Here is a 26,929-nt window from a genome sequence, read left to right as displayed (position 1 = left end):
GAAAGAACAACAATTGTTGCTGTTGTTGTTTTCAATTTGCTTTTAACGGATTGGAAAACACAATGGTGGTATATAAGTGCTCTCCATTTGACAACACTTGAAAATCTGATCCTGGAAGACTTTAATGCCCTTTATAAAAGTCTGCTTATTTCATTCGATCTGTGGGGACTTGGAACAAGATCCTTTCAGCAAGATCCTTTTAGTTCTGCTCTTGTGGAATATTGGCAGTTTCCGATCTTGTTGCATTCTTGAGGAAAATAGTCATTTTCTTTTTAATGTACGCCTATCCTCCATGTAAACACATTGGGAAACTAAGCTATTGTTACTACTATTTTTCAATTTACATGTTTGTTTTGCAATCTGTCTAAAATTTCCTCAGATGTCAGATTGTCGGACAGAACTCTTTTCATTTTTAAGACATATTTGCCTATCTAATATTTTACCCATCCTCCAGATTTCTCTAAGATAAAAGAAAGTGGTTTGGCTAGACAATGAACAGATGTTTTATTTAATTTGAATCTAACTATTACAGAAAGTCCTCAACTTACCACCAAAATTGGAACAAATATTTCCATTGCTATGCAAGGCAGATAAGTGAATCATGACCAATTTTACGACCTTTTTGTCACAGTTGTTAAGCAAATCTTGCTTCCCCCATTGACTTTGCTTATTATTAGCTGGCTGGGAACATTGCAAAGGGTGGTCACATGATCCCAGAACACTGCAACCTTCATAAATACATGTGGGTTGCCAAGCAGCTGACCATATCGATGCTGTGAAAGTTGTAACTGTGAGGGTCACTTTTTAAAAATGCCATTAAGACTTCTTAATTGCTAAATGAATGGTTGTAAGCCACGGACTACCTATACATAAATTCAAATAAGTTATCCATTGCAATTATGTTTTAGTAATATAATTATTCCATGTCAAAAATCATAGTTGAAGAAAAATAGGAAGAGGACAATATGAATATAAAATTATAAGTTTACATAATTACAGAAGCAGAATTTTTCAGGTGTTACATGGTTTAGGGACCTCAAAATAGCCAGATATGAAAGCAAAAGCCATCTCTATTTTTCTCTCAGGAACTGGAAAAATATATATTCTGTTTTTGAAGCATATTCTCTATTGTTGTGATCACGAATAGGTTTAATCCTTTTCTGAAGAACCATCAAAGTCATAATGACATCTAGAAAAATAGAAGTGCAAGAAGAAAACACTTGATGACAAAGTAGTAATGGTTGACAATGAAAAAGTGAAGGTGGTAAATAATCTTGATTTCTTAAGCTCAGTTAGCCTAAAGCAAATAAAGATGGCAGTGTGTTGGAGATATAAAGGGATTAATCCTAGCAACGAACACAATGAAAAACTTAGAAATAAAGTAATAAAACGTAAGATATTTCTATGACAACAAAGAGCTAAATAGTTAAAGCAAGGATGTTTTCCCCCCAGTGCTAATATTTGGCCATGCAAACTCAACCTTGAGAAAGAGTGAGAGGAAAAAAGAGAGGTATCTTCAATTATAGATTCAGAGATAGTTATCAAGAATACCATGGTTTATTTAAAAAAATGTACCAATGAAATAAGGAATAACTGTAACATTAAGGCAATAAGTAACAAGCAAAAACTTATTTTATTTGGACATGTGAGACAAATAAATAATAGATTAGAAAAAAACTGTATTTGTCAAATAAAACAAGTGAAAAGCAAGGGGTCAAAATTAGAAATACCACTGGAATGTGTCTGTAAATGCTGAGGATTCTTGTTGGGAACAGGTTGAGATGAAGGACATTTGTCCATGCAATCAGCAAGATTTAATGGCATTTAGCTATTACTTAAGCAGCTTTACCAGTTTCAGATACTCTGATCACTCTCACTTTTGCAGACATCTGGAGCAAAAGAATGGTCAAGCAATTTGTTTTAAGGTATGTATGAATCTAACTGTATTTTCATCTGATAACAGACTTAGGAATACATTCTGGGACAGAAATGAAATGCAAAACAAATCTACTTACAAATAAACATATATAGAAATGATTATGAACTTTAAAATATTTGGGATATTGTTTTAGAAAACATGTATATTAGTATTTAAAATAGGCTCCAAATGCATACTGTACATTGGGGGAAATGAATTTGAATAAATGTGCATTTTTTTTAAACATGCACAAAATTGTGAAACTTAGCAAAACTTAGTTTGATGAATGTATAGCCTTTAAAAATAAATTTGGGCCAAAGGCCTATCTGCTCATCTCTATGCATCATGTTATGCTATATGGAATCTTGTGTTCTTACTGGGAAAAGTGAAAGATTTATTTAATATTATCAACATTCCAATTTCTTTATGAAAATCCTGGATTTTAGAAATACATGGGCATTGATGAAGGCCAGTTAATATATGTTGGTGATAAAAATAAATATCTAATTTCTAGTGTATCTAGAATGTAATAAGGCCTCTTCCTTGGAAGCCTATAGATTTCCACTAGTTATAGATTACAGTTGGGAGTTGGTTATTGTTATTTAGTAGTCAGTGAAAAGTATTCTGCATAATCAGAGTAAATACCATACCCACACATTGACTAATTAAGATATATCACAGACAAGATCTTAGCCTGATGCTTCCTATTATTGGGGAAAGCCTCAAATGTTTATTATTTATTTGGGTTGTCTCATTCCCAAAATAGATATAAAATAAAATGTTTTATGATCTGGAAACTAGTCTCCAGATCGGGCTAGATAATTAGCACTTTATATTACCCAGGCCCTTGAGAATAGAATTCAGACCTGCCCAAGTGAATTTTTGCTCAAGTAGTAGAAAAAAGTTGCAAGACAAGCAGCAATGAAAAAAAGATACACGGATTAATGAAATCCCACCCCTTTCTCAATGATGTAGTAGTCAATTTCCACAAAATAGACAGCTGTTTTAGGAAATCAGCAATGGGAAACCATCTGCATGGTTTCTGGAACTAAATAGCAAAATCTGGATTTTTCTGGCCACAAAACTTTAGCACTACTTTGGAAATAAAATTGTCCAAATGTAGCATATTTTTGCATCAATAAGTTTAATTTGATGGTTTATATTGTTTGCACAATTCTGCATTTTTTAAAAAAAAGTTATCAATAGCATATCTTGGTAAATAATATAAAGGAGAAAGGAGAAATTATTCTTAATATAAACCCAGATAAAATGGAATTTAAATTGAATATAAATCTTCTAGCAACAATCTTCATGTGTGTTTCTTCTTAATTACTTTCAACAGATTTAAAGTTAATTATTTTAAAAGATTTATTTGACTTTCTGCCAGTATATACTGTAAACCTGAACCATACCAGTTTATTGCCTTAATATTATATTTTTTTATTTACTGACTATTATTTTAGTCACAAACACCCACATTCCATTCCTTCTGACCCCAGGAATGTTTACTGTAACTTAATTTTTAAAAAAGGAGTCAGGGCAGTAAAAGGGAATGTTGTTGCTGTTTTCTAATTGCAGGAACAAACAGATAAAGATGATCCGACTTCCTGTATAGGTCCACTGAAATTAATAGGAGTTGAGCAGGAGCATTATCTGGTGTCAGTCATATTCCACTGTAGAGAACTTTGTTTAATTGGATTCATCTTGTTTTTAAAAGACTGTACACCTTGGGAGAGGACTCTCATTAACATGGCCTAATGCAACCAATGTCATGGTTAGTTGTTGAAGTAATTAAAAATGAAAGAACTCTGCACAACCGGAATAAGAGCAAGGCTGAGCTGGAAAACATTGTGTAAGATTCAGGGCTGGCCTGGTTATTATCAAGCACTTGCGTAGAGCAAAAGCTCTGGTGATTCTAATGCCGTGTTTTCCTGAAAATAAGACAGGGCCTTATATTAATTTTTGCTCCAAACAATTCATAAGGGCTTATTTTCCAGTTAGGTCTTATTTTCAGGGAAATACGGTACTAAATGCGTCTGTCTGGCTGACAATCTTAACTGGGGCTTATTTAGGGGATAGATATTACGACCATCCTGAAAAAATCATGCTAGGTCTTATTTTCCAGCTGGGTCTTATTTTGGGGGGAAACAGGGTGCATGATAGAATGGCAGGTCAGTCTAAAATCCAAGTCAAATACAGCTGACAGTTGTGGAGAATTTCACAAGCACAATTTAGTATCCAGCAGAGATATAATATGAGGTCTCAAATATGTTTTAATACAAATAAAGAGCTAGGAAAAGTTATTCAAAAATATTTCATTCATATTTTTTTAAAAAAATAAAAAAAATGCAAAATCTATTTCAAATATTCTATCCTTATAGCCCTTCGAGAGACGGATAGACTTTGCTACAATTTATCACATCTGCACCAAGGCTCTGCACACACTCATAATAAATAAACATCCCTAATTTAATTCAATGGCAATGAGAATTGGTAATGGCACCCATTGCACAGAATGTACAGTAAATAAAGTCAGGTTCAAAAGAAAAGAGAATCCAAATTAACTAGAGTTGTAAGAAAAGCAGCTTTCCTTACAGTCACAGGGTGCAAAAAGAGTGGCTGTGAATATAAAGTAGTTGCACGAAGAACTTTGTAGCTGAAGATGATAGTGTGTCAGCTTTATGAATGAAGAAGAAAGAGACCTGCAGGAGGTTCTCTGCAAGCTGGCTCCCTCTTCCCATCAAACCATTTTTATAGATCTAAGCCACCTTTATGCCCTTAGGGGGGGAAAAAACCTCCTTAGTCTTCTTACAGGATTTCTCTGATGCAAGCTTGGGGAATTGGGTCTGAAATCTATTAGTAAGTGCTTAGAAATTACATCCAGAAAAGCTTGCAGATGGAAATAGAGGGGATATGTGGCTTTTTTCCCCTCCCAAATCCTCTCAGTTTATTCCTGATGTTAAGCATTCTGTACCCAGAAAACTAGGCATATGAAAGAAAGCTTGAAAATCCTTTGTGAATTACAAAATCTGATAAACAAATATAGGCTTTTCTGTGGCTGAATACCAATGTGGATGCATGCTGTTTGATATTTGATAATGTTTGATTAAAATATTAATCAAATGTTGCTTTAACTCTGGTTTAGGTTCCAAATACTAGACTCTAACCAAGTTAACAACTAAATATTGCATGTATAAATCTAAGGTGTATAAATCTTATTAAATCAACATGCGATTAAATGAATTTTGGAATTATATCTAATTTTCCTAACTTCTTTCTTGGAAATATTCAAATATTACTTCTTAAATTGGAAAATTGTTGTTACTAAGTTTGGATTAAGTTAGAATCTTAAACTAACTTCAAGTCATGGGATAGGATAAAGAGATATTCAAAATCTGATGTATTTTATGTATATTGATGTCTTGTCTGTAAAAAATGCTATGTGATCTGACAATAATTAAACAATTTATAAATGTAATTTGCAATGTAGAAAAATAGAATAATTCAACAGCTATTAAAATTTGTTAATATTAATGGACTAATTAAAACAGCAAGTAAAATTAATATTGAATGACTTCCTAAAAAAGGAAAGTCTTCATAACTTCTGAAAGCAATAATGGAAGATGGGCCCAGCGGTGTCAAACTCGTGGCCCATGGGCTGGATGCGTCATGTGCTGGCCCCACCCATGCCCGGTTTAGCAAAGGGGGGAACAGTTCCAATACGTCACTTGATGACTCTGAGTTTTAGAATTTTAGATGCAACCAATGAAACAAAGCAAAGAAATTCTTCTTCCCATCTGTAATCATTCAGTTTGTGCTTTCAAATGTTCTTCCAAAGGAGGAGAGAACATTAGCAAAATTTCAAAGGATGAAGTTTACTTTACTTAGTTAGTGATGAGATGGCTAAGTGACATATATGCTTGTCGTGGCTTCAATTATATAAGCATCTCAACATTTAAACTTCTCATATCTCAATTTAAACACAAAGGATAACATCATACAAAGCTCCTGTCATGGGTCTTTTTCAATAGCAACACTACTAAAATTGATTTAAAAAATCCTTTCCTTTAGGAATTGTTGATGAATTTCTCCTCTCCCTGGAGATGGTCCAAGAAATTGTCCATCCAATTGCTATGTCAACACATCTGACAGAGAACTGATGAAGGCCATTTGTGCTTGGCTGTACTTTGAATTATACAGAAAACAAATTGGAAGTTCACCAAGCAGTCCAACAAGGGAATCCCAGACTTACTGTATATAATTTCTGACAACAAGTAGCCTGTAATATTGCTGATAAAGTGAATTTTCTGAATACCCTTTAAAGATTATATAGAGTACTTTGCAAAAATTTATGTGATACATATTTTTTTAAACATTGATCTTCCAGCTGAAATCTGGATTTTTCAGGTATGAGAATAACTGATATCCTAACTTTAGTTGCACAAGGACACATTTGACTGCCACAGAGATATGTTCATTCAAAGGACTGTATATTCCAATAAGATCCGATTGTCCAAAATGAATCCATAAAACTCAATTATAGAAAAAGCGAACTATTCCAGAAGCTCAAAGAACACATTATCAAAACATTTTTTAAAGAGACAACCACAAATTTAACACAACTGAAAACAATCACTGTAGTTAACTACAACACCTTGAATTTAGCTTGAAGTAATATGCATCTCATACATACTGTTTACATGCATGCAAATGTGATGTGCTAAATTGGGACCATTCATTTGCATTAATTATAACAGGTGCATTTCTCTCTTGCTCTTTCTCTCTCTCTTTTCTTTTCACTAATCTTTCTCCTTCTTTGTAACACACATCTCTGATAAAATCTGGTTTAGGGTCATAATAAGGTAATGTCATATTTCTTCCTTTTTCTAAAACCAGAACTGACACTAATAACTAATAACATTGCAATGAGCATTGTCATCTTCAGGCTTTGAAAAGCTGTTTAGAAAACATGCTTTCAGCTTTGTTGTCCTCATCTCCCTACTTCACTCCATTTTGAGAGCACCCAAAATCTCTTTGGCTGCCAATTTGCTAGGTCTAATGATTTATACTGCCCAGACAAGAAGCATGACAAACAGAGAATTTAAACAGCTTCTTATTCTTTGCTACTTTTTTAGTAGAGAAACACAACTAAAATGTTTCACAACTAAGGGTTTTGGTCCTGAGCTGCTACCTCTTAGAATGTTGTCTCAGATCTCTAAAAATAAAGCCACTTTATTAGTATAATATATATGTTATCAAAGATCTTCTCTGTTATTCAAAGTTATTGTTCCCATTATCAACTTATGCATTGCTAGCTAACCTTAGCATTATGAAGAATAACCTATTGTATACTTCCAATTGTCATCTCTATGAAAGATTATCTACACCCATAGAGAGTGAAGCTGGCCATACCCTTGCCATCAAACCAAGATAAAATAGTAACTTCTCTGCTACTAATAGTTTGTATTCAGCCATACTGCTGGGGGTTAGAATGCAGTACTGTAGGGCTTATACGATTCGATTCTGAGTGGTTCAAGATTGACTCAGCCTTCCATCCTTCCGAGGTGGTTAAAATGAAGACCCATATTGTTGGGGGCAATATGCTGACTCGCTAAACCAGTTAGAGAGATCTGTAAAGCTCTCTGAAGTGGTATAAAAGTCTAAGTACTATTGTTATTCTTCTTAAAGTTGCTAAGTTTGAGAAGCACTGCATTCACTCAATAATAATATTCCATTAAAACAAGTTTCTATCCCTTGGTGCTTTTTTTAAAAAGGCTTGGACATACATAGGAAATTGTGGATGCCTCTCAGATGTGCTTCAGAAAAAGCAGAGTAGGCGGCAAAATAGCAAAGTGTTGTATAATGCTCAATGCAAATTAGATTTCCTTTATCTAAGATTTTTCTAGCAGTATCATCATCATCATCATCACCATCCCGGTAAAATTAGCAATAATAATGTGCTAAATAAGTAAAAAAAAAAGTAAAGGTTTCCCTGTCCATTCAGTCTGACTTTAGAGCACAGTGCTCATCTACATTTCTTGGCCAAGGGAGACAGAGTTATCAGAAGACATTTTCCGTGGTCATGTGGCCAGCATGATTATATGCCAAAGCTGTACCGAGTACTGTTTCCATGTTTTCAAGCTGCTAAATGGACTGGGGTAGGAATGCAAGCTCCCCCTGTTGCAAGGTGCTATTAATTCCAACTGACAAGCTGAACATCTTTAACTGCTGATCCATTATGTCCTCCTGTTAAATAAGTAGCATTTTGCCAGCTTTGTTAAAGCAGTACTATACAATTAAGGGAATACCACCTAGTTTGAGTTTTAAAAAACCAAGCCAAAATCCTTGCTTAAAGAGCGGCACCCTGGAGGAGTAAAAATGCAATTTTATAACCATACTGTGGTTTATAAAGCCAGCTTTGCTGCATTTGGTTATTAAGATTGGATAGAGGAACTACAGTGATAAAGGAGAATATTTAGAGTTGGTAACCTTTTCAGTTTTGTGCAGATAGCACAGCTAATGCTGAATACTCCTGACCATGCTTTCAACTTTTACTAAAGTGGTCCAGAGTGCCCCTTACCTTGTCAAAGCCACTCAGTTTGGATTTTTGCTTTCTTTTACTGTTTTCATTTTGGAACCTGAAAGCAGTTCTTCTTGATCTGTAGCTCCATCTGCTGTTTCAGCCTGGTCTTTCTCACCACTATGAACTATACTTCAGAAGGAAAGTTGTCATTGGAGCCTGAAAGTCAAATACAGTTGCCTCTGATCTGGGGAATCCAGGTGTGCATGAATGGGTTCTAGACTTCAAAGCCTAGAACCTGAATGGTAGATATAATCCACAAGTCTAGGAACTATGCATTGTCATGGGAAAGCTAACTGAAAAAAGATATAACAAGCAATTCCGCTATAAGAGGCAAGTAACCAACTATATGCATGATAAAATGTATTTTGCTTAAGTTGTATTTTGCTCCATATGTTGTGTGAATTCATCCAATGTTTGCTTTAGGGTGGAAACCAATAATGAAGACAGATAATGATGACAGTCTATCATCATGGCTTTGCATATTTGTTCATTATCTTTTTTCAAAGTATAACTTTTTACTGAACATTTTTGTTATCATGACAACGTACAAAAAGAAAGAACATTTTGTCCTCAAAAATGAATATTTTGCTTTAAGGAAATGTGCAATTTATATAATATCATGATAATATGCATTACATCAGTTCAGAAAAAAAGCCAATTAGATCTAAAAAAAAAAAACAGAAAAGAGAAACAGAGGCATTATGGATCCCTCTGAAAAACTTTTCATCTTACTTCACAGTGTCACATGGGCAGGTTTAGCTATAAATTTCAGCTAATGATCATGCACAGGACACTAATTTTAAATCCCACCAGCTGATTTTTGTTAGGCTTACCATTCTGAATCCTTAAGAGATACTACTGAGATATCATGTCTTTAATCATACATTGTATGAATTCACTTAATTGTCCAGCACTCGGATTAAAGGTATGGGAAATATGGGGAAATAAAAATACTATCTTACAAACATCTTGAGGTTTATAATCAAGCATGTCACTTGAATACTGGATTCTGCCCCCCCCCAATGCAATTCCGTAATGAGAAAAGAAAGTTCCTATACATCAGCAAGAAAAATCAAATGCACAGGTATAGAATAGGTGGTTCCTGGCTCACCAGTAGTAGCTGTGAGAGGGATCTAGGTTTCCTATTAGACCACCACTTAAGTATGAGCCAGCAGTGTTCTGCATCTACCAACAGAATTAATGAGGTCCAAGGTTGTATCAACAGAGGAATAGTTTCAAGTTCACATGAAATATTAGTACCACTTTAAACTGCAGTGGTAAGACCACACTTGGAATACTACACCAAGTTCTGGTCACCACAATACAAAAATGTGAAAGAATGCAGAGAAGAGCCACAACAGATGATATGGGATCTGAAAGACAGGTCATATGATGGACAATTGAGGAATTTAACTCTGGGTGATATGATAGCAGTCTTCCAGGAGTGATCACAGAGAAGAGGCAGTCAACCTACTCTCCAAAGTACTTGAAGACAGGAAAAGAAGTTACAGATCATAAAACAGAGATCCAAACAAGATCTCTGAGATCTTTCCTGACAAATAGAACAACAAATCAGTGGAATGGCTTGCTTCAAAAATGGGGTGCTACATCACTGGAGATTTTCAAAAAATCTCTGAGACATACACTTGTCTGGAATGGTAAAGAATCTCCTGCTTAAGCTGGGGGTTGGACTAGAGGTTTTCCAAGGCCCCTTCCTATTCTATTATTCTGTACTCTATGTATTTCTTTGCTTTTCTTCCAACTATGGGAGGGCTTCCAATATTGGATTCTTGCTTTTTTAAACCAACTCTTCCTTTTATATAATCAATAAAAGACGAAGAAATTCTGGCCATATTACAACAGCTACTAAATCACAACTACACCATTATTGGTTATTACAACATCAATACACCACTAAAAATCGGTTCTTTCGCTTCTTTTTCTCCAGTTTCTCCTTCTCTTGTGTCTTTATTGACGCTAAACTTACAGAATGATACAATCATACAAATATATTTAAGAACATGGATTCTTAGTAATAAAAGTTCCACTAGGGCCATATTTAAGCATATTATATTGGATTGTTTATTTTTATGCTTGTTTCTCGATTCCTTCAACTTAAGATTCTTTCATCTTACAACAACACAACATAAATTCTGATTCTATTCTTCATTATGGAGATATATAGATCTCCTCTGTTAGTTATTGCACAGATCAGAAGAGTTAGACAGAGCACTAAAATCTACCCAGAATCTATGGGAAATCATATGACGATTTATTCCTTCATTCAAGTCATGAGACTTATATTCTACGTTTCCTCTAAAAGGTTAAGGCTATGTGTGTGTATGTGTGTCTGGATGGATGGACGGACGGATGGATGGATGGATGGATGGATAGACAGACAGACAGATGGACAGACAGATGATAGATAAACATTGATATGACTATTTTCAGACCTACCTTTGCTTTCTGAAAAACATGAATAAATGAAAAGTCTATTTCCCAGGATCATCCATATCTAGGCAAAATCCCTCAGAGTTGAAGTCATTTTAGACAATTAGAAATTTCATGAGTTGACTCCAGAGAAGGTCTGAAGCTAGATCACAATCTTAACACACACATCCTGTGAGATTAAATTCAGAAACATTCTGTAGAGTTATGGGTTGGATTTTAAATGGAATGCCCCAGTGAGATATCTTCGATTTTAGCTTAGTGTAAATATACAGTATTAACCCAGACATTACAGATTCTAAAGCAATGGTTTGTAGCATAATTTGTGAATCCTATCAATTGTAGTTTATTCAATATTGTTAAACAAGTTACAGCTTGGTATGTAATCTATAGCCCAATAAAGCTCAACTTTTCTTAAATTGAATCTACTTTTATGCTTTTGAAGATATATCAGACTTTGACAGATGTCTAGCTCAGAATTCAGATTACTTGAAAATTCAAAAAAGGACCTTCAAGGTGAACCAGTCCCACTTGTGTCACTCCCAGCAATTATAAACACAAGCAGCAACTAAAAGGATTTCATTATAATAATCCCAAGTGGTCTCTCTCAACCAAGTTCACAGTTTCAGTTTGTTACTCCTTACTATAAGCTCTTCCTCAAAATTGATGAGTCCCAGCAGGATTAGGACTGGAGTCAAACAGAATCATGGGATAGATCTTCAAGGGAGACATCTTAAACTAAACACTTTATCCAAAGTGAATCAGGAAGAAATGTCAGAGGGCTGTTGCAAATTGTAAGATAACTAGACAGGCATAAAAATATGTATTAAACTTGGGAAGCTACCCAAATAAGAACAAACTAATGTTAGCCAAAGCCAAGAAACTCAGTGATATGGGAGCTCATTCACATATTTTGAAAGCTTAAAAACACAGCCATAGACAGGGTAGAAGTAAATGAAGTTGGGGTTCTGAAAGAAGGAATTTAATCATTTCTTCCAGCCTCACTTCCTGATAAATTGTCCCCTACTTGATATTTTCCACTCAGAAGAATTTTCATAAAATCTCCCACATGATGCTTGTACATTTTTCCAATCATGAATAATTAAAGCATTGTATGGTTGGCAAGGAATATTCTTGGAAATAACTAGGGAAAGGGGGGGGGGACATGTTGAAAACAAAACAAAGCGAAAGAGCAATATGATTCTGACCTAATTTAGACCCCTCCTCTCATGCTCCACTATCTCCCCCCCTTTCAAATATAAGGAAGCCAGAAATGGGACAAATGAGGCAAAACAGTCAAAAAGTCACAGTATATAACGTATTTCATCCTGAAGTTCAACATAGAGATGTGTGGATGTTAGTCCATGTCAGCCTTTCGCAGTAGCCCAGAGGAAAAAACCAACAACATGAGTATTAACATCACCTTTATTGTATGGTTACAGTGAAATAATATTGCACATCTGAAAGCATTTCTCCCCTCCCTTGTCTTTCCAAGCTAGAGAACTACAGAGGATCTCTTCTGAGAGACTTTTTCCACCCTTGTTTCTTCTTCTTCTGATATCTCTTGTTTGACTGTCTTCCTCCTCTCTTCCAAGGTTATTCTGAAAGTCCATTACAATGCATATATCAGGAGATTCATACTTTGAATAATGAAAGAGCTTAAGAGTCCCAACTTGTGTAATATTGAGAGGAACTCTTGCGATCTTAACAATCCACCCAAATGTATGATGTCCACCCACTTCCGATCTGAAAATCAAACAGCAGTTTGGCTCTTGTAACTCACAAAGATTAGAAGAATTGTTCTTTAACAAAAGGTACTTATCTAGATGTTTTAAAATTTTACCATATTTTCTGGTATTGATCTTTGGATTTGAAAATATGTTCTCACATTGATCTTAACATCAAATGATGCTCAGTTGTAATATGTACACACCCATCACAACTTACTCTGATAGCTATATATTATCTCCAATATTAGAGGCACTATGTCACTCAAACCAGTTGCTAGGCAACATGAGCAGAAAAGTGCTATTGCACTATTATTTTTGAAAGCTTTCCAACGATATCACCACTGTGGAAATAGAATTAGATATCCCTGAGATCAAATCCAGAACATCTTTATTATATTCTGAGGTATTCCTTGCTTTTATTCAATAGGTTTCCCAAAGCTTAAGGTCACTTCGAACACCCTATATCTTACAAAAATGTCTTCTTTACCAATTTCTTTAAAAATAAATACAAATGCCGTGTGCTTCAATTAAGCCTAACAAATGATAATGTAAATAGAACACTAAAGAATAGCAAACCATCCATTTAAAAACATTAGTATTATATTCTCAATATATGTTTATTCATTTACCACATGCATTCATTACTATTTATCATTATTGTCTAGGAGACCACAATGCTATTGCAGAGAAGTAGTTAGGCTGCCAATTTGCCAGCTCTGTTGTAGAGCACGTCTGTGTGCTTCCCAAGGTACGCCAGAGGAGGGCCAGCTGGCTTTGCACCAGAAAAAAAGATGAGCAGCTTTTTCCGCAGCATCATCCTAGGTTTCCTCCCTTTCTGGGGCTGCCTTGTAAATGGGCCCTGCAACTGGGAAGGTTCAGAGCCAGCAGGAATCTAACTGCCTGCACAGAGCACAAACTCGCGTTTCCACCAAAGTAGTACTTATTTATCTACTCGCATAGAAAATGCTTTCGAACTATTAGATAGAAATCAGCTGAGGCAAGTGATGGAAGTTCAACCTGACACACAATGCTAGAATTCGAACCACTGAAGCAGGGGCCATCTTTAGTCTCATTAAGGTTATTCAGCCACGGTGCCTCTACATGCCCTCATAAGCCCCATGAAGGCATATAAGCAGCCTTTTGGTTGACCTGTGCTATAATTTTTCCCAGCAATTATCCCACTCTTTCTTCCATAATTTTAATGATTTTCTCCATCTTCAAAAAATCAAAGCAAAACTACTTCTACATTGAATTTCTGCAGTAGTCCCAGAATACACATTGAATAAAGCTATGTGTGCATGAAGGGCATTATAGAAAGCATATGTACAATTTTGTTAAAGATAAATTTTGTTCCTAATCTCTTAAATAGAATGTTTACATTTGAATCCAAATGTCAGTGGTTTCATTTATATTTATTTGTTAGATGTCCATCTTCCAAGAACTGTAGGCAGTTTACATGGGGGATCTCCCTTTATTTTGTCCCCATAAAGGCAACTCTGTGAGGCAGATTGATCTGAGAGAGAGCAACTAGCCCAAGGTGATCCTGTGAGTTTTGAGGCCTGAAGGCAAAAGTGAAGTTCATTTTCTCCCATTTTACTCTAACACTTTAAATTACAATACCACAATGACTCTGTTTTAGATCTTTTATGACTGTTTCAACAAGATAAACCCATTCATTTAGCCATCCTTTTATGTATTTTGGTGTTTTTTTTAGAAACAAATTTTTAGTTAGGTGTGTATTAAATATTGCTCTAGATTGTTTTCTGATTGTCAAAAGCAATCAGAATCATGTCCTATAGATCAATAAGTCCTTTAACAGAACAGATACAGTAAACCACAGATCATACCACTCTGCAGTAACCCATTCAATTAATCACGAGATCTATAAACTAGATCAAATTTCTATAACCCACTATTGCAATTCCCAAGATTTTTAGAAATTGAAATCAATTTATCTGAATGATGTTCAGATTGCAAAAGGCTGATTTAAAGGATGACTCTTTTATGGCTTCATCTGAGCCGCGCCCACACAAGAATTTGAGTTTCAGAAATGACCATAGTTTTTTTTTTAGACCTACAAACAGAAATGGAGCCACAAGGTAGTCAGGTCCAATCACCTTTTAAAATAATCAATGGGCCACAGCTACTTGATGAACAATGCTAAGGGTAAATTCAATTGGCAAACTGCAGTGCGCTCTCCATGTTCCTTTAGTCCCTTGATCTTTCCTTGACTATACCACAGTGGTTTTCAACTTTTCTGATTCCACAGACTAGTTGTGGCAATGGGAGCAGTGACAGGGGAGATGATTTTCGATCATGCAATCTAAATCTTGCGCATGTGCAAATGAAGCTTTGTGTGTTCACCCACCATTTGCACATCATGGACCTGTACTGGTCTGTGGAACTGTTATACCAAACCTTATTGTATATGAACCAATTTCCTTATGGCTCCCTGCTGAACCAGGGCAGCTGGCACTGGGCTTAGATAGATAGGAAGCAAGGATTTAGGTGGGTTTCCTAGCTTTCCATAGCCTGTTAATCTTCATCCACAAAATATTTGTTTTCTCTAGAACACAATCAAACTATAAATCCTAGAACAAAAGCAATTAGGGAAGTAATTTTGATAATTGTTAAGAGGGCAAAGCAAGTTTTAGAGATCCCTTGGCCTAGAAATTTGAAAAACAAATTATTCCCAAACATAAATCTTGTAAATCAGTTGTAAATCTTGCCAAAAGTTGTGTGAATCCAGAACAGAATTGCCCAATTTAATCTTCTAAATTTAATCTTCCAATAGCCTAATTTAATCTTAGTTAAACATGAACATGAAAGGCCAAAAGGATTATCATTTTTAAAGATCACCTTGCAGTACATGGATTTGGACATTTAAGAACACAGAGACCAATTCCTGAAAGAGGGAGAATCTCCATAAAGGGAAAAAATATTACTACTGGAATCATGAGAAAACTTCCCCAAAGTTAACTGAAACTGGAGTCCTTACTAAATCATCTCCAAATAAAACATATGATAGAATATCTTAAAAAACATCTTAAAATTTTACATTTCAGTATTTAGAATCTAGTTTCAAATTTAGGATAATCTATTGAGCTAAAGGATTACCTCTGCAGTTCTGACTGCAAAGACCAATTTTTCTTTAAACCTGGAGAACATTGGGGAAAATGTGTCTTAGCCCCCAATTTGCTCTTGGCCCATGGTGAGAAAAAAACCCTTTGCAACTATTAGCAAAGGTATAACAATAGTGTGATTAAAAATCAAAAATAATAATCGTGGAACATAAAATGTTCCAAATAAAGACTAAAATGAGGAAATATACCTAATACTTCCAGTTTGAAAATTTCTGAAATAATCAGTCTCAGTAATTTCTTTTTTAAAAAAAATCTGGGAAATCATAATTTCATGATACTTCAAAATTATTAAATATTGACAATGCCTTTATTAAATTATGATATATGTTCTTAAGAATACACTAACCTGTAATATACTTAAATTTGTAATACAGTTAGTCCTCAATTTACAACCACAATTGAGCTGAGCTTGACTTTTATGTTGTCAAGTGATAAATTTGTTAAGTGAATTTTGTCATATTTTATGACTTTCATGCCACATTTGTTAAGTGAATCACTGTAGTTGTTAAACTAGTAACACAGTTGTTAAGTGAATCTGGTTTCCCCATTGACTTTGCTTGTCAGAGGATCTAAAAGGAGATCACGTGACCCCGAGACACTGCAATTGTTATAAAAGTGAGTCAGTTGTCAAGCATCCAAATGTAAATCACATGACCATGGGAATGCTTCAATGGTCATAAGCATGAAAAATGATCTTAAATCACTTTTTTCAGTGCCATTGTAACTTCGATTGGCCACTAAATGAACTTTTGTAAGTCGAGGACTGCCTGTATATAGATAACGTGTGGAAGTGAAGCGACTGGAACCTTAATCATTGGGTTAAAAAAAAAACATCATTTCACATCATTGTCAGAAGCACATCTCAATAAACTTGGGTTTTAAGGAAAGAGGAACGCTGTATATACAAGAAAGCATCCAGATAACATTTCCGGTTTGGTCTGGTCTAGGACAATGTTTCTTAGTCTTGGCATGCAGCCTTGGGAATTCTGGGAACTGAGGTCCACACATTTTAAAATTGTCGAGAAACACTAGGAAAACATTATTTGCAAATCTGTCTGGACTGGATTAAGTCCTATTGTTGTCAAGAGAAAAGTAATTTTGTGATAGAGAAAAGCTGCTCTTACCTGATCCCGGATCCTGTCCTGTTGTCCTCGAATTGCTAAGGCATGCTGTGGGTATTTGTTCTTTAAGTGGTCCATGAATGCATCCCTCTTGCGTTCCATCTCAGACTTCTGGAGCCCCGTGAGGGCTTCTAGACTCTGGGCAGCAATGACAGTATGACGACGTTCTGAGGTGTGCACCAACCCTACGTTGGAGAAGCGACGTGTGCCGTTGCCCAGGGTGCGGTATTCCCGTGGATATTCTGCATCATCTGCTGAGATCATGTGGGCGCTAGTCCTCTCAGGATCTACGCAAATTTTGGAGGAGGGAAGGAAAGCAGAGAGGGAGTCAGGGTGTCTTTCCACTTATCTCAATAGTAAAGAAAAGGAATTAGGGATGTTTGATGGGAGAAATTTAGTAAGGGTAAGAGATGAAAAATCAATCATGGGCTTAAATCGAGTTTCCATTATATTAGACCCTCACTCCCAATTCTGGATAGGGCAAGCCAGAAATAAGGCCAACTAGCTGCTCACGTGATTTTCATTTTGGTAAGTAACCAACTATCTCACCCAAAAATATTTGATTTTTCATTCTCATTCCAAGATGCAGAGGCAGCTTCTGCACAAAGTCAAATACATTTCTGACTTTTAAAGTCATGGGCAGATTTTAGGTTTTTGCAGATTTTAGGTTTTGGCCAAAACAGATTAGAAATTGAGGAACAAAGGGTTCCTCACTTTTGACCCCAAAGTGATTTCCAGGAAATTTCTAGGATTAAAGGGAGAAAATGTTTGTGGGAATAGGGGCAGAAAAGGCCGTCATCCTTGAAAAAGACAAGACAATAACAGCAAGACAAGTACTGGGGGGATCACAAAGACATCAAAACTGCTCCAAAGGAGCTAAAATTAAAACATAAATGGTCAAAAGACCTTAATAGAGGATGACGGCCCAAGTACCCCTTCTCTGCAGAAGAGGTAGGAAGTTGACAAAGACAGACAAATTTTCTGAAACAGCAAATACAGAAAGAAAAAACTGAAAAAAACACAAACAAAATTCAGATTAGTTATAGGAAAGGAGGTTATAAGGAGTACTACAGTACAATAGTACTACTATTTCTTTACTTCTGAAGTAAAGAAATACATAATTTCTTAAAACAGAAACACTGGACTTTAATACCTGCTTCTTCAAAGGGAGCAATTATTCAGTTTTCTAGGCCCTCAAACACCCACATTTCTATCCCAAATATTTTTACTCATACCAATGGGGAGGGGATTCATAAGCCTCATAAGCTAGCCAGATATAAAGAATTGTCTCACCCGTCATCTCAACTTCCCCGCTGAAATAAACAGCCTCTATAATCATAGTGGTGATATAAAAAGGTATTGGAGATTTGTAGATAGATGATTGCTTTAGTGACAATGCTATAATGTGGGGAAAGGCAAAAGTAAACCACGATTGTATTTTACTAAGAAAACCGCACAGATTAAAAAGAGAGAGCAAGAGAGGGAAAGTGATTGATGACATTGTGCTGATTAATGGGCCCCTCAATGTGAATGGCATTCAATGTGATAGTGAGGAAGAGCTGAGGTCTTTCAGAATATTAATAGTATTTATGATGCATCTAGATTAAAGCCTTTGGGATGTCTAGTTGATATTGCTTCTATGAAGTTAAAAAATGTGAACCAATAGAAATAGATTGTGGATATAAAATATAAGGAAAATGAACATAAGAAAAGTCAAGACGTGAAATATAAAGTGAATTGATTATACACTTATTCCTTAGGCACCAGCAAATTGGACTGAAATCAGACGTTTTCAGTCAGTTCATACAGTTTACTAAGGTCCCAAAAAACCCATTCCTTTCATAGTCAGGAAGGATATCAAAGACAGGACTCAGGCACAGTGCAATCAATGACTAGTAATAACAGTTAAACTTCATGGACAACCCTTTAATATGATGGATATCCAGGTTGATAGTCCAATCATTGAAGCTGAAGAAGAGGTTGACAACTTTCATGGCTAAATTCAATCTGAAATTGGCAGAATATGCAAACAAGATGTATTGAGGGTATAACACTGGATTTACAAGTAGGAAATAGTAAGGAGAAAAACATAGACAGTATAGCCTTAGAAAAAGAAATAAAGCAGGGAATGACTCATGAGTTTCTGCCAACCCAATTATTTCTTCATTGATATAACCATTTCAAAAAATATCAAACAAGGAAAGAGTTTGCTGAACTTTTAGAAGGTAAATTAGAAGGTAGTCCAGACATGAAGTACATGCAGATGAACTAATTCTTTTTTACAGTTATAGTAACAGAACCTTCCAAGTTGAAAGCACATTTCTCACCTGCCTTTATAGCCCAAGAAATTAAGGAGGGTCCTACTGAGACTTTTGCCATGTCCATGTTTCTGCTTCAAGCTAAGCTACCTCTTACTGAATTATTATCTTGAACTGGACCTTTCCCTGTCTCACAAGGTCATTCCAGGGGTAAAATCCATTTACCTTTGCTCCTGATGGGTACCAATGTGAGTGCGCATGGAAGGCAGGCCCTTCCACGCATGTGCAGTGTCAAAATGACATCCATGTGGGTGGGCGGAGCCTGCTACCGAGCGCACCTAGCAAGCAAGTAAGCTAACAGCAAGGTAAGCGAACAGCAAGGGGGAGAATCCGCTGGGCCATGCAATTTAGATTAGCTAGAAAGCAGGAAATTATGTTAACTAGAAAGCAGAATTTCCTGCTTTCTAGTTAACATAAATCAGCACAGCTAATCTTCCGAAAAAACAGTTCACCTGAACCAGCAGCATTTTTTTTACTACCAGTTTGGGCAAACAGCTAGTATCTTTGCTACAGGTTCAGGTGAACTGGTCCAAACCGGTAGCATTTCACCCCTGGGTCATTCCCATATACCGTTACAATACCTTAGAAGATATTACCTATTTTAAAGAAACTCTAATGATGAACAAGGATCTTAGATCAGCATTCTGATCATTGTCAAATCAGAAATAGGGCAAACTACAGAAGAAGAATAAGTAAATGTTGTAATCAAACCACACTAGCAAATCTAGAGAACAATCCAGTGGCCGACAAATCAATCAAAATGCCATACCAAAGAAAATTAATTTGAGTATGTAGTTTATCACAAAATGTCCTTTATTTTCCCACTAGCAAAATAATGTTTCAGATTAGAGTATTACATGGAAAGGGAGATGCCCGATAATCAAATTGGTTTTAGAAAAGGCTGAGGAACAAGTAATATTATCACTGATATACGTTAGATAATTGAGAAAACCAAGGGATACCAAAAAAGAAATAAATATATGTTTTGTTGATTGCAGAAAGGCCTTTGATTTTGTCAATTGTATAATGTCCATTGGAAAATGAGAATTTCAAAATATCTCACTGGCCTCAGGCAAAACCTATAAACAGAATAGGAAACCACTGTTTGGACAGAACATGGCAAAACAGATTGGTTCTAGTTTGGCAGCAACTTTTTTTATTTTGAATATATATTGAATAAGATTTATTTGAAGAATATGAAACATCAATACCTCTGCTATGACACTACTCTGATAACTGAAAATGTAAATGGGTCTGGAGTTAAATATGTCAGATTAAGCTAGTCTGATAGTAATGTTTAGAGTATATCCATCCAAAGACAGTTAAGTAAGTCATATAAGTATGTATATGGTGATTCTCAGTCATCCAGGCTTTTTTTAAAGCACCTTTGAGACAAGTCTAGAAGTATGAAACCAGCTTCTGATGGATGCTGCAATGCAAAAGGAAACAAAGTAAAAAGATTGAAAAGATGTCTGGTATATTAATATGAAATTAATTATTTTTTCAGGTTATTTTAACAAAATGTAAAATACTTAGTGAATTCTTTCTAGGATTGGAGGGAGGGAGAGAGGAAGAAAGGAAGGGAGGAAGGGAAGAAGAAAGGAAGGAAATTTATGTCATGCCGCAGGAGGCTCCGTGAAGTCGCCACTCAACTTCTTGGCCGAACAGGCATTGGCGCTGGGTCAATCTCCTCCAGAGAAAAAAATCGAGGCTCCTCCTTACAAAGAACTCCCTTGCCAGAGTCCTCCTTCCAAGCATCTGGATGCCCAACCCAAAACACCACAGCCTGGCCTGGGCACTACAGCAATGTCCTCAGACCTCAAACCCTGGTGCCGACCCCCCAAGTCAAAGTGTTCTCTCTGGTTGCTCAGCAGCAGAAGAGCTTTCCCCCTTCTCCGCCTTTTGTCAAGCTGCAGAACCCCAACATCATCTCCCCACTGGCTCAGCACCCTCTCCTCCAGCAACAAATCAAGATCCCTGCCAAGGTTCCCACCTTCCATACAAGGTTCATACAACATGCTAATAAACTAAATTAAAATGGAGTTAGGTGGGCCCACTTCCCGCGGGACCTTTGGGGCTGGCGGTCATCATGGCGGCCGCCGCAAGCTGTTGGGGGCAGCCTTGCCCAGAATCTCAAAGAAATTCGGACCCACCTTTGCCAGTACTTGGCGGCTAGTCAGGGAGTCTGAGATTTCATTGAACATAGTGCTGTTCAATGAATGTCCAAACTTCCCCATCTTGATTAGAGAGTGCTCCAATGTTCATCCTATGCTTTGGACTAGATATGCCTTTGGTCTAGAAAAGAGTATGTCACTGAATAATCTAAATGTGGACCAAGTTTCCAAAGCCTTGGAGAATGCTGTTAATAGCAAAATATGAAGATGATCCTGTTTTCTTCTTTGATTCTAAAATTCTAGTGTGTGTGTGTGTGTGTGTGTGTGTGTGTATTTGTTTGTAATTTCCATGTAATTAATTGTGATCTACAAATAAAGTCATATACAATGAAAAAAAATGGAATTAGGTGGCTTTATGAAATATTCCGCTGTTCTCTCAGAATGTCATGATAACCATCTTTTTGAGACATTGGTAATCAGGATTTGTAAGTTTTATCTGGATAGTTGTGGGGCCTTTTCTTTTCTCACCATGTGTATTTAAAAATAATATACTTATAGAAGACAGAAGTGCATCACTATCAAAGATCATATCATTTACTGTGTTAGCTTATATATAACATGGTTATGTAAACACACAACCTATGCAATCACTCTAGTTTAAGATTTATCATGGTATCTGAATCCAACCCAGTGCTCCATATATTCAGAACTGTCCTTATGAACATTACATACTACGGTGGTGACAGGAAAAACAGAGAGAAGCAGGTGACATGGAAATCTATTGGCAGTGAGTAACTGAAGGGGGGGATCAGTGACCCACAGTTTATATAGCCATCCCTTAGTGCAGGGGTGGAAAACTAAGGCCCTTTTATGACTTGTGGACTTCAACTCCCAGAATGGAGTTGAAGTCCACAAGTCATAAAAGGGCCATAGTTCCCCATCTCTACCTTAGTGCAATGCATAAAACTCACTCTTTATCAAATAAGGCATTTCTATGCCCATCACAGTTTCACGGAGTTTTTAAATCTAAAGAAATAAGGAAATGTGTTAGATTGTGAATAATTAACACCTATTTTTGCAACCTTGGAAAACATGGCTACTAATTATACCATTCAACTTAATAGAAACCTGAGGAATGTTTCAAATCAGGTGTCAGTCCACAGGCTAGATCATTTTCCCTAAAAAATTATGATGCCCCTGCAGCAGCACAAAATGTTATTCAAAATATAATGAAAAAATATAATTATACTTTAATTGGCTAAAAGAAACAACTATTCAGGCTGCCAAGAACAACATTTTTCTTCTAGATTTGCTATTATATTTAACAGTGTTTCTTAAACTTTCTTTTATCTTGAAATCCCTTCCTATTTTTAAAAATTAGAACTTTATGTGGGATATATTGATCAATATTTACTATATTAAAAATTAAAAGTGGTGCATTTGCTTCCACTACCACTTCTGATGATTGCCTGATGGGATTTTACCTTTTTATTCATTTCCCACATAGATTGGTAAATAATTTTGATTTTGCAGACTCAGGTGGTCTGCAAACCCTGGGGGTCCTAGGACCACACTTCAGCATTATTTCTAAAGCAGGATTTCCTGACAGCAATAATATTATGACCTCCTTGCCCTGTACAAGGACAGTAATATGGAAAGAGACCAGTCCACAGGGACACAGAGTCATGTTTGCATGATCAATTTATGTCTTTGGGGTGCATGAAGAACAGAAGTTGTGATCAAGCATCTCCAGCAAGTCTAAGAAACAATAATCTGTTCACACATGTTGCTAGACTGTATTTTATTAAATAATTGGCAGACTACTGGCAGACATACTAAATCACTGCTTACTAATCTCGGTATGTTAAGAGAAGTAGCTAAAATTTCTGATCTATTTTATTGAAAATGACAGAGGGGGAGGGAGAATAGGGGTAATGATGAGAAAAAATAGCTTCTTAGAACAAAACTATGTGCAAGAAAAATGCTGGTTTTAAAGATGGGGAATAAAAGCTTGCAGTGTCAATGGCTCTCCCTTAAAATCTTTTTTTTAAATCTGAATAATAGGTCAACATTTCCCCATCAATCAATCAATAAAATAATAATAAAATATTAGTAAAAATAATAATATTGCTGTTGAATTTCAAAGATGTTGGGGAACAATATTGGTCCTTGAGCCATTCTGCTTGTGCAATTCTTGCCAAGTCCTGATATTCTTCATACTTTTAACTGATATAGCACATATATTTTTATTCATCACATTACAGATAATGATTCTTAAGAAATAGTCAAAGCAATTTTTTTCCACTGATTCAGGACTTTATTGAGTCCATTTTTGACATTTCCTTACCCAGTTATAGAAAAATACACAGAAAAGCAATAGCCAGAATCACTGTTTTATGATCTGTTTGTTAAAATAGAAAGTAATAGTTATATTGATTTACTTAAAAATGCATACTGAATAGAATCCTCCCTGGCGTCCATTGGCTCAGCTTATGCAAAACAGGACTGCAACTTTAAGAAAGGTAAATTTTTGATTGTTTGCTTTAATAACCTGAATAAAAAATTATGAGTTAGTAGCTTTCAAATAAAGCAGTTTCAACAGTGTATGATCTAGTTCCCAGACAGCACTAAGTGAACAGTTCCCAACGTTTTCTTTAATGTGGACCTCCATATCATGCGTGAAAGGTTGAAAGACATTCAATGATGGTGAACCTTTTTCTTATGGCATGCCAAAATTGTGTGCTTGCATGCTATCATGCATGCACATGTGCCCACACCAATTCAATCCTCCCCACCCACCTGCGCATGTACCCATGGCCACCCACCCACGCATGTGCGCATGGCCTCACAGGCTCCGGAGGCTTTCCTGAAGCCTGGGGAGGCAAAAATAGCCTCCCCCGGCCCTCCAGAAGGCTGAAAATCAGCTGGCATGCCAGAACTGATGACTGGTGTGCCAGCAAATATGGTTCTGGTGCCATCAGTGACATGCATGCCATAGGTTCGCATCATGGATATAGGCTCAGGGTTTGCAGTATTGTGCTTGCAAATACTGTGACCCTTGACTTCAGGTGATGCCTATAGCCTTTAAAAATACAAGATTCCCCAAGCTCCCAAGATTTTAGGGTTTCTGCCTAAATCTTTTTAAATTTATTATTTTATTTATTTATTATTCAAATTTGAATTTATTTAATAGCTCCCTCTTTCTCTCCTTTCTGCCCCCTCCCCCAATCCCTCTTTGTGTTTGCATGAACCATTCTAGTATCTTTATCAACCAGGCCTGCTGTGAGACCAGGTGGAAGCAGTTTTATGGTTGTTTGTGTCCTGTGCATCTTGCTACTGTAATTTGCAATTTTTTAAATAATAATAGTGATAAATGAGCCATACCAATTATGGTTTATTCAATTAATCACAGTTAATAAAACCATGATTTAATGTAATGTTTGTGCAATAAATGTGTCTATGTACATGTAGTGCAACTAGCTATAAATGATAACCACAGAACTTGACCAAGCAGATTATTGCAACAATTACTATAACTTCAAATCTATTCAATATATTGTCAGTGATTTTACATACTTTGCAAATGTTTGAATGTCACAAAATCCACAAGATCCTATTTCTAGCTTGTTGATTTCATCTCCTAAGAATAGCACTAGCTCAGTGTCAAAATAGCCATTTGCAAAAATATCCACTTGCTCTAATAGAGAACTTTAGCTAGAGCTGCAATAAGTACTAGTGAGACTAAGGCTCACAAATTGGCACAGAAAAAACAACCTCTTTACCTCCATCATATGGGGGAGAAGGAAGGGTCAAGCACCCTCTCCAATTCAACAGGACAGTAGAAAATATTGGAGATCTGCTTGACTGCACTGAAGAATAAGGTTTCTTTAATAATAAAATCATCTTCATGCTAAGTGTTCTTTTCGTTGAAATGTTATGTGTAAAAAATTACAGAGGACACAGTTAGGCATATCATCCTACTTCATAACAAAGTTATACATCTTAGGCAATTTTGCCTAGGATTTAACCATTATTCTAAATCTATCTGCATACTGAAAATAGCAGATTCTACTATGGCACATTATTCGTTTGTTTGCTTTTTTTGTTTGAAGTGGCAGGCTCAATGTTACTAAGCTTGCAATATTACTATCTTTCTGCTGTTCCAAAAATGTCTGTTTTCTGTCTCTTTGAAAGTTCTATTTTCAACATAACTGTGTTTATCTTCTTTCACAGCTCTGTTTCTTTACACTACGGCTTGCCTTGTCAGTGTTAAAGAAAGTGGTGGTTCCTTGATTGGGCTGTTGTTTAGCTTGTTTGTCTGAATTAGTGGTTTCTTGATTTGGGGTACTGTTTGCTTCTTGATTGTTGGTCTAGTGCTGATCTCGGTGTTAATCTGTATTCAACTGGGTGTTGATTGCTGGGTGAGGAGGTATTTTTGCCAGAGAGCACCAGGGATCCCACAGTTCAACTCTGAGCTACAACATTCACTTCTATCAATGTTAAAGTATGTTCCATCAGTCCCTCAAAGGCAGGGTTTATGTAGAGCATTATTTGGAGAGGGGTCGATCGGAGGTCTTTCAATGAAGCCAAAGAACATGGCTCTAAGCGGAGCCAGATTTAAGCATAAACTGAGCAGGTTTAGGCACTCACAATCTGAAGAGACTTCTCAAAAATTTTAGATTGTTTTCATTTGTTATACTGTTGTTATATCCATGAAAGTAAACTAAGTTCTTCTACAGGACTTACGTGAATCTCAATATTAAGATACACTTCTGCATGCATCAATACCTTCTGTTGAAAGATGACCCTTCCTCTTTTTGAGATGGATTTATTATGCATCCTATTTGCCATTCTTGCCAATTTTAGATGTCACACAGCCTTATTCTCTGTTGCATTTGCCAAATAGGGTCGCTAGAGCATTCCTTAGCTTAGGACCTCGCTACATCTAAATTCAGCTCTGGCTCCAAGCTGTAATCTCTCTTCCCCCCATACCACCATTCATCACTCTACTGCATATACAAAAGTATGTCATATACAATATACTCCCACATACATTGTACTGCCTAAGTGTCTGTCCAACTATCATCCTACTGACAAGCTTAATCAATTCCCTGAAAATGATCTTCTCATACAGAGAAGAGGGTATGGAATTGGCTAAAATGTTGTCAATTTTACTTCATGGTTCTAGCTATGAGTTAATGATTTTACTTTATAACAATCTGCCTTGCCCAAAGTCATCTAGAAATTCATAGCTGAAAAAGAATTTTAAAAATTCTCCAGTCTTTGCCAGCACTCATTTACAATTCTACTTTTATTTTGTCTTTCACAAAATAATCTCTTAATATGTGAAAAAATAATAATAAAGAAAGTAGAGAAATGCTATTGTGGACAAAAATCACTGACAAAGAGGAAACTCTTTGCTGCATCATTGCATGATATCATGTTTCACTTCTTTCCTGATTAATAAACTTCTACCATGTCTTTTCATTAAGCGGATGAGAAAACACAAATGAAAAACAAATTCAAAAGGATGAAGAAAAATGGGAGGTTTTTT

The 26,929-nt window shown here is 36.1% G+C and overlaps 1 protein-coding gene and 1 pseudogene across 8 annotated transcripts in view; one reads left to right on the top strand and one right to left on the bottom strand.

Moving 5' to 3' along the window:
- The window catches only part of SRCIN1 (SRC kinase signaling inhibitor 1), a 309,886-nt gene that overhangs the window by 119,854 nt on the left and 163,103 nt on the right, over nt 1-26,929 (bottom strand). For all 8 annotated transcript variants that reach the window (XM_087713548.1, XM_087713550.1, XM_087713547.1 and 5 more), the window contains one exon: nt 16,947-17,230. In XM_087713548.1, coding sequence (XP_087569674.1) covers nt 16,947-17,207 — 261 coding nt within the window. In that variant the 5' untranslated portion in view covers nt 17,208-17,230. The remainder of the gene's footprint in view (nt 1-16,946; nt 17,231-26,929) is intronic.
- On the top strand, nt 19,498-21,640 carry LOC148045995 (NADH dehydrogenase [ubiquinone] 1 alpha subcomplex subunit 2 pseudogene; annotated as a pseudogene).

The sequence above is a fragment of the Thamnophis sirtalis genome, unplaced genomic scaffold, assembly GCF_051295495.1.
Source record: "Thamnophis sirtalis isolate CommonGarterSnake01/CBP01778 unplaced genomic scaffold, rThaSir2_p1.2 scaffold_4, whole genome shotgun sequence".
Classification (NCBI taxonomy): domain Eukaryota; kingdom Metazoa; phylum Chordata; class Lepidosauria; order Squamata; family Natricidae; genus Thamnophis; species Thamnophis sirtalis.
Note: the sequence above shows the minus strand (reverse complement) of the source record. Positions and strands in the feature narration are given on the sequence as shown.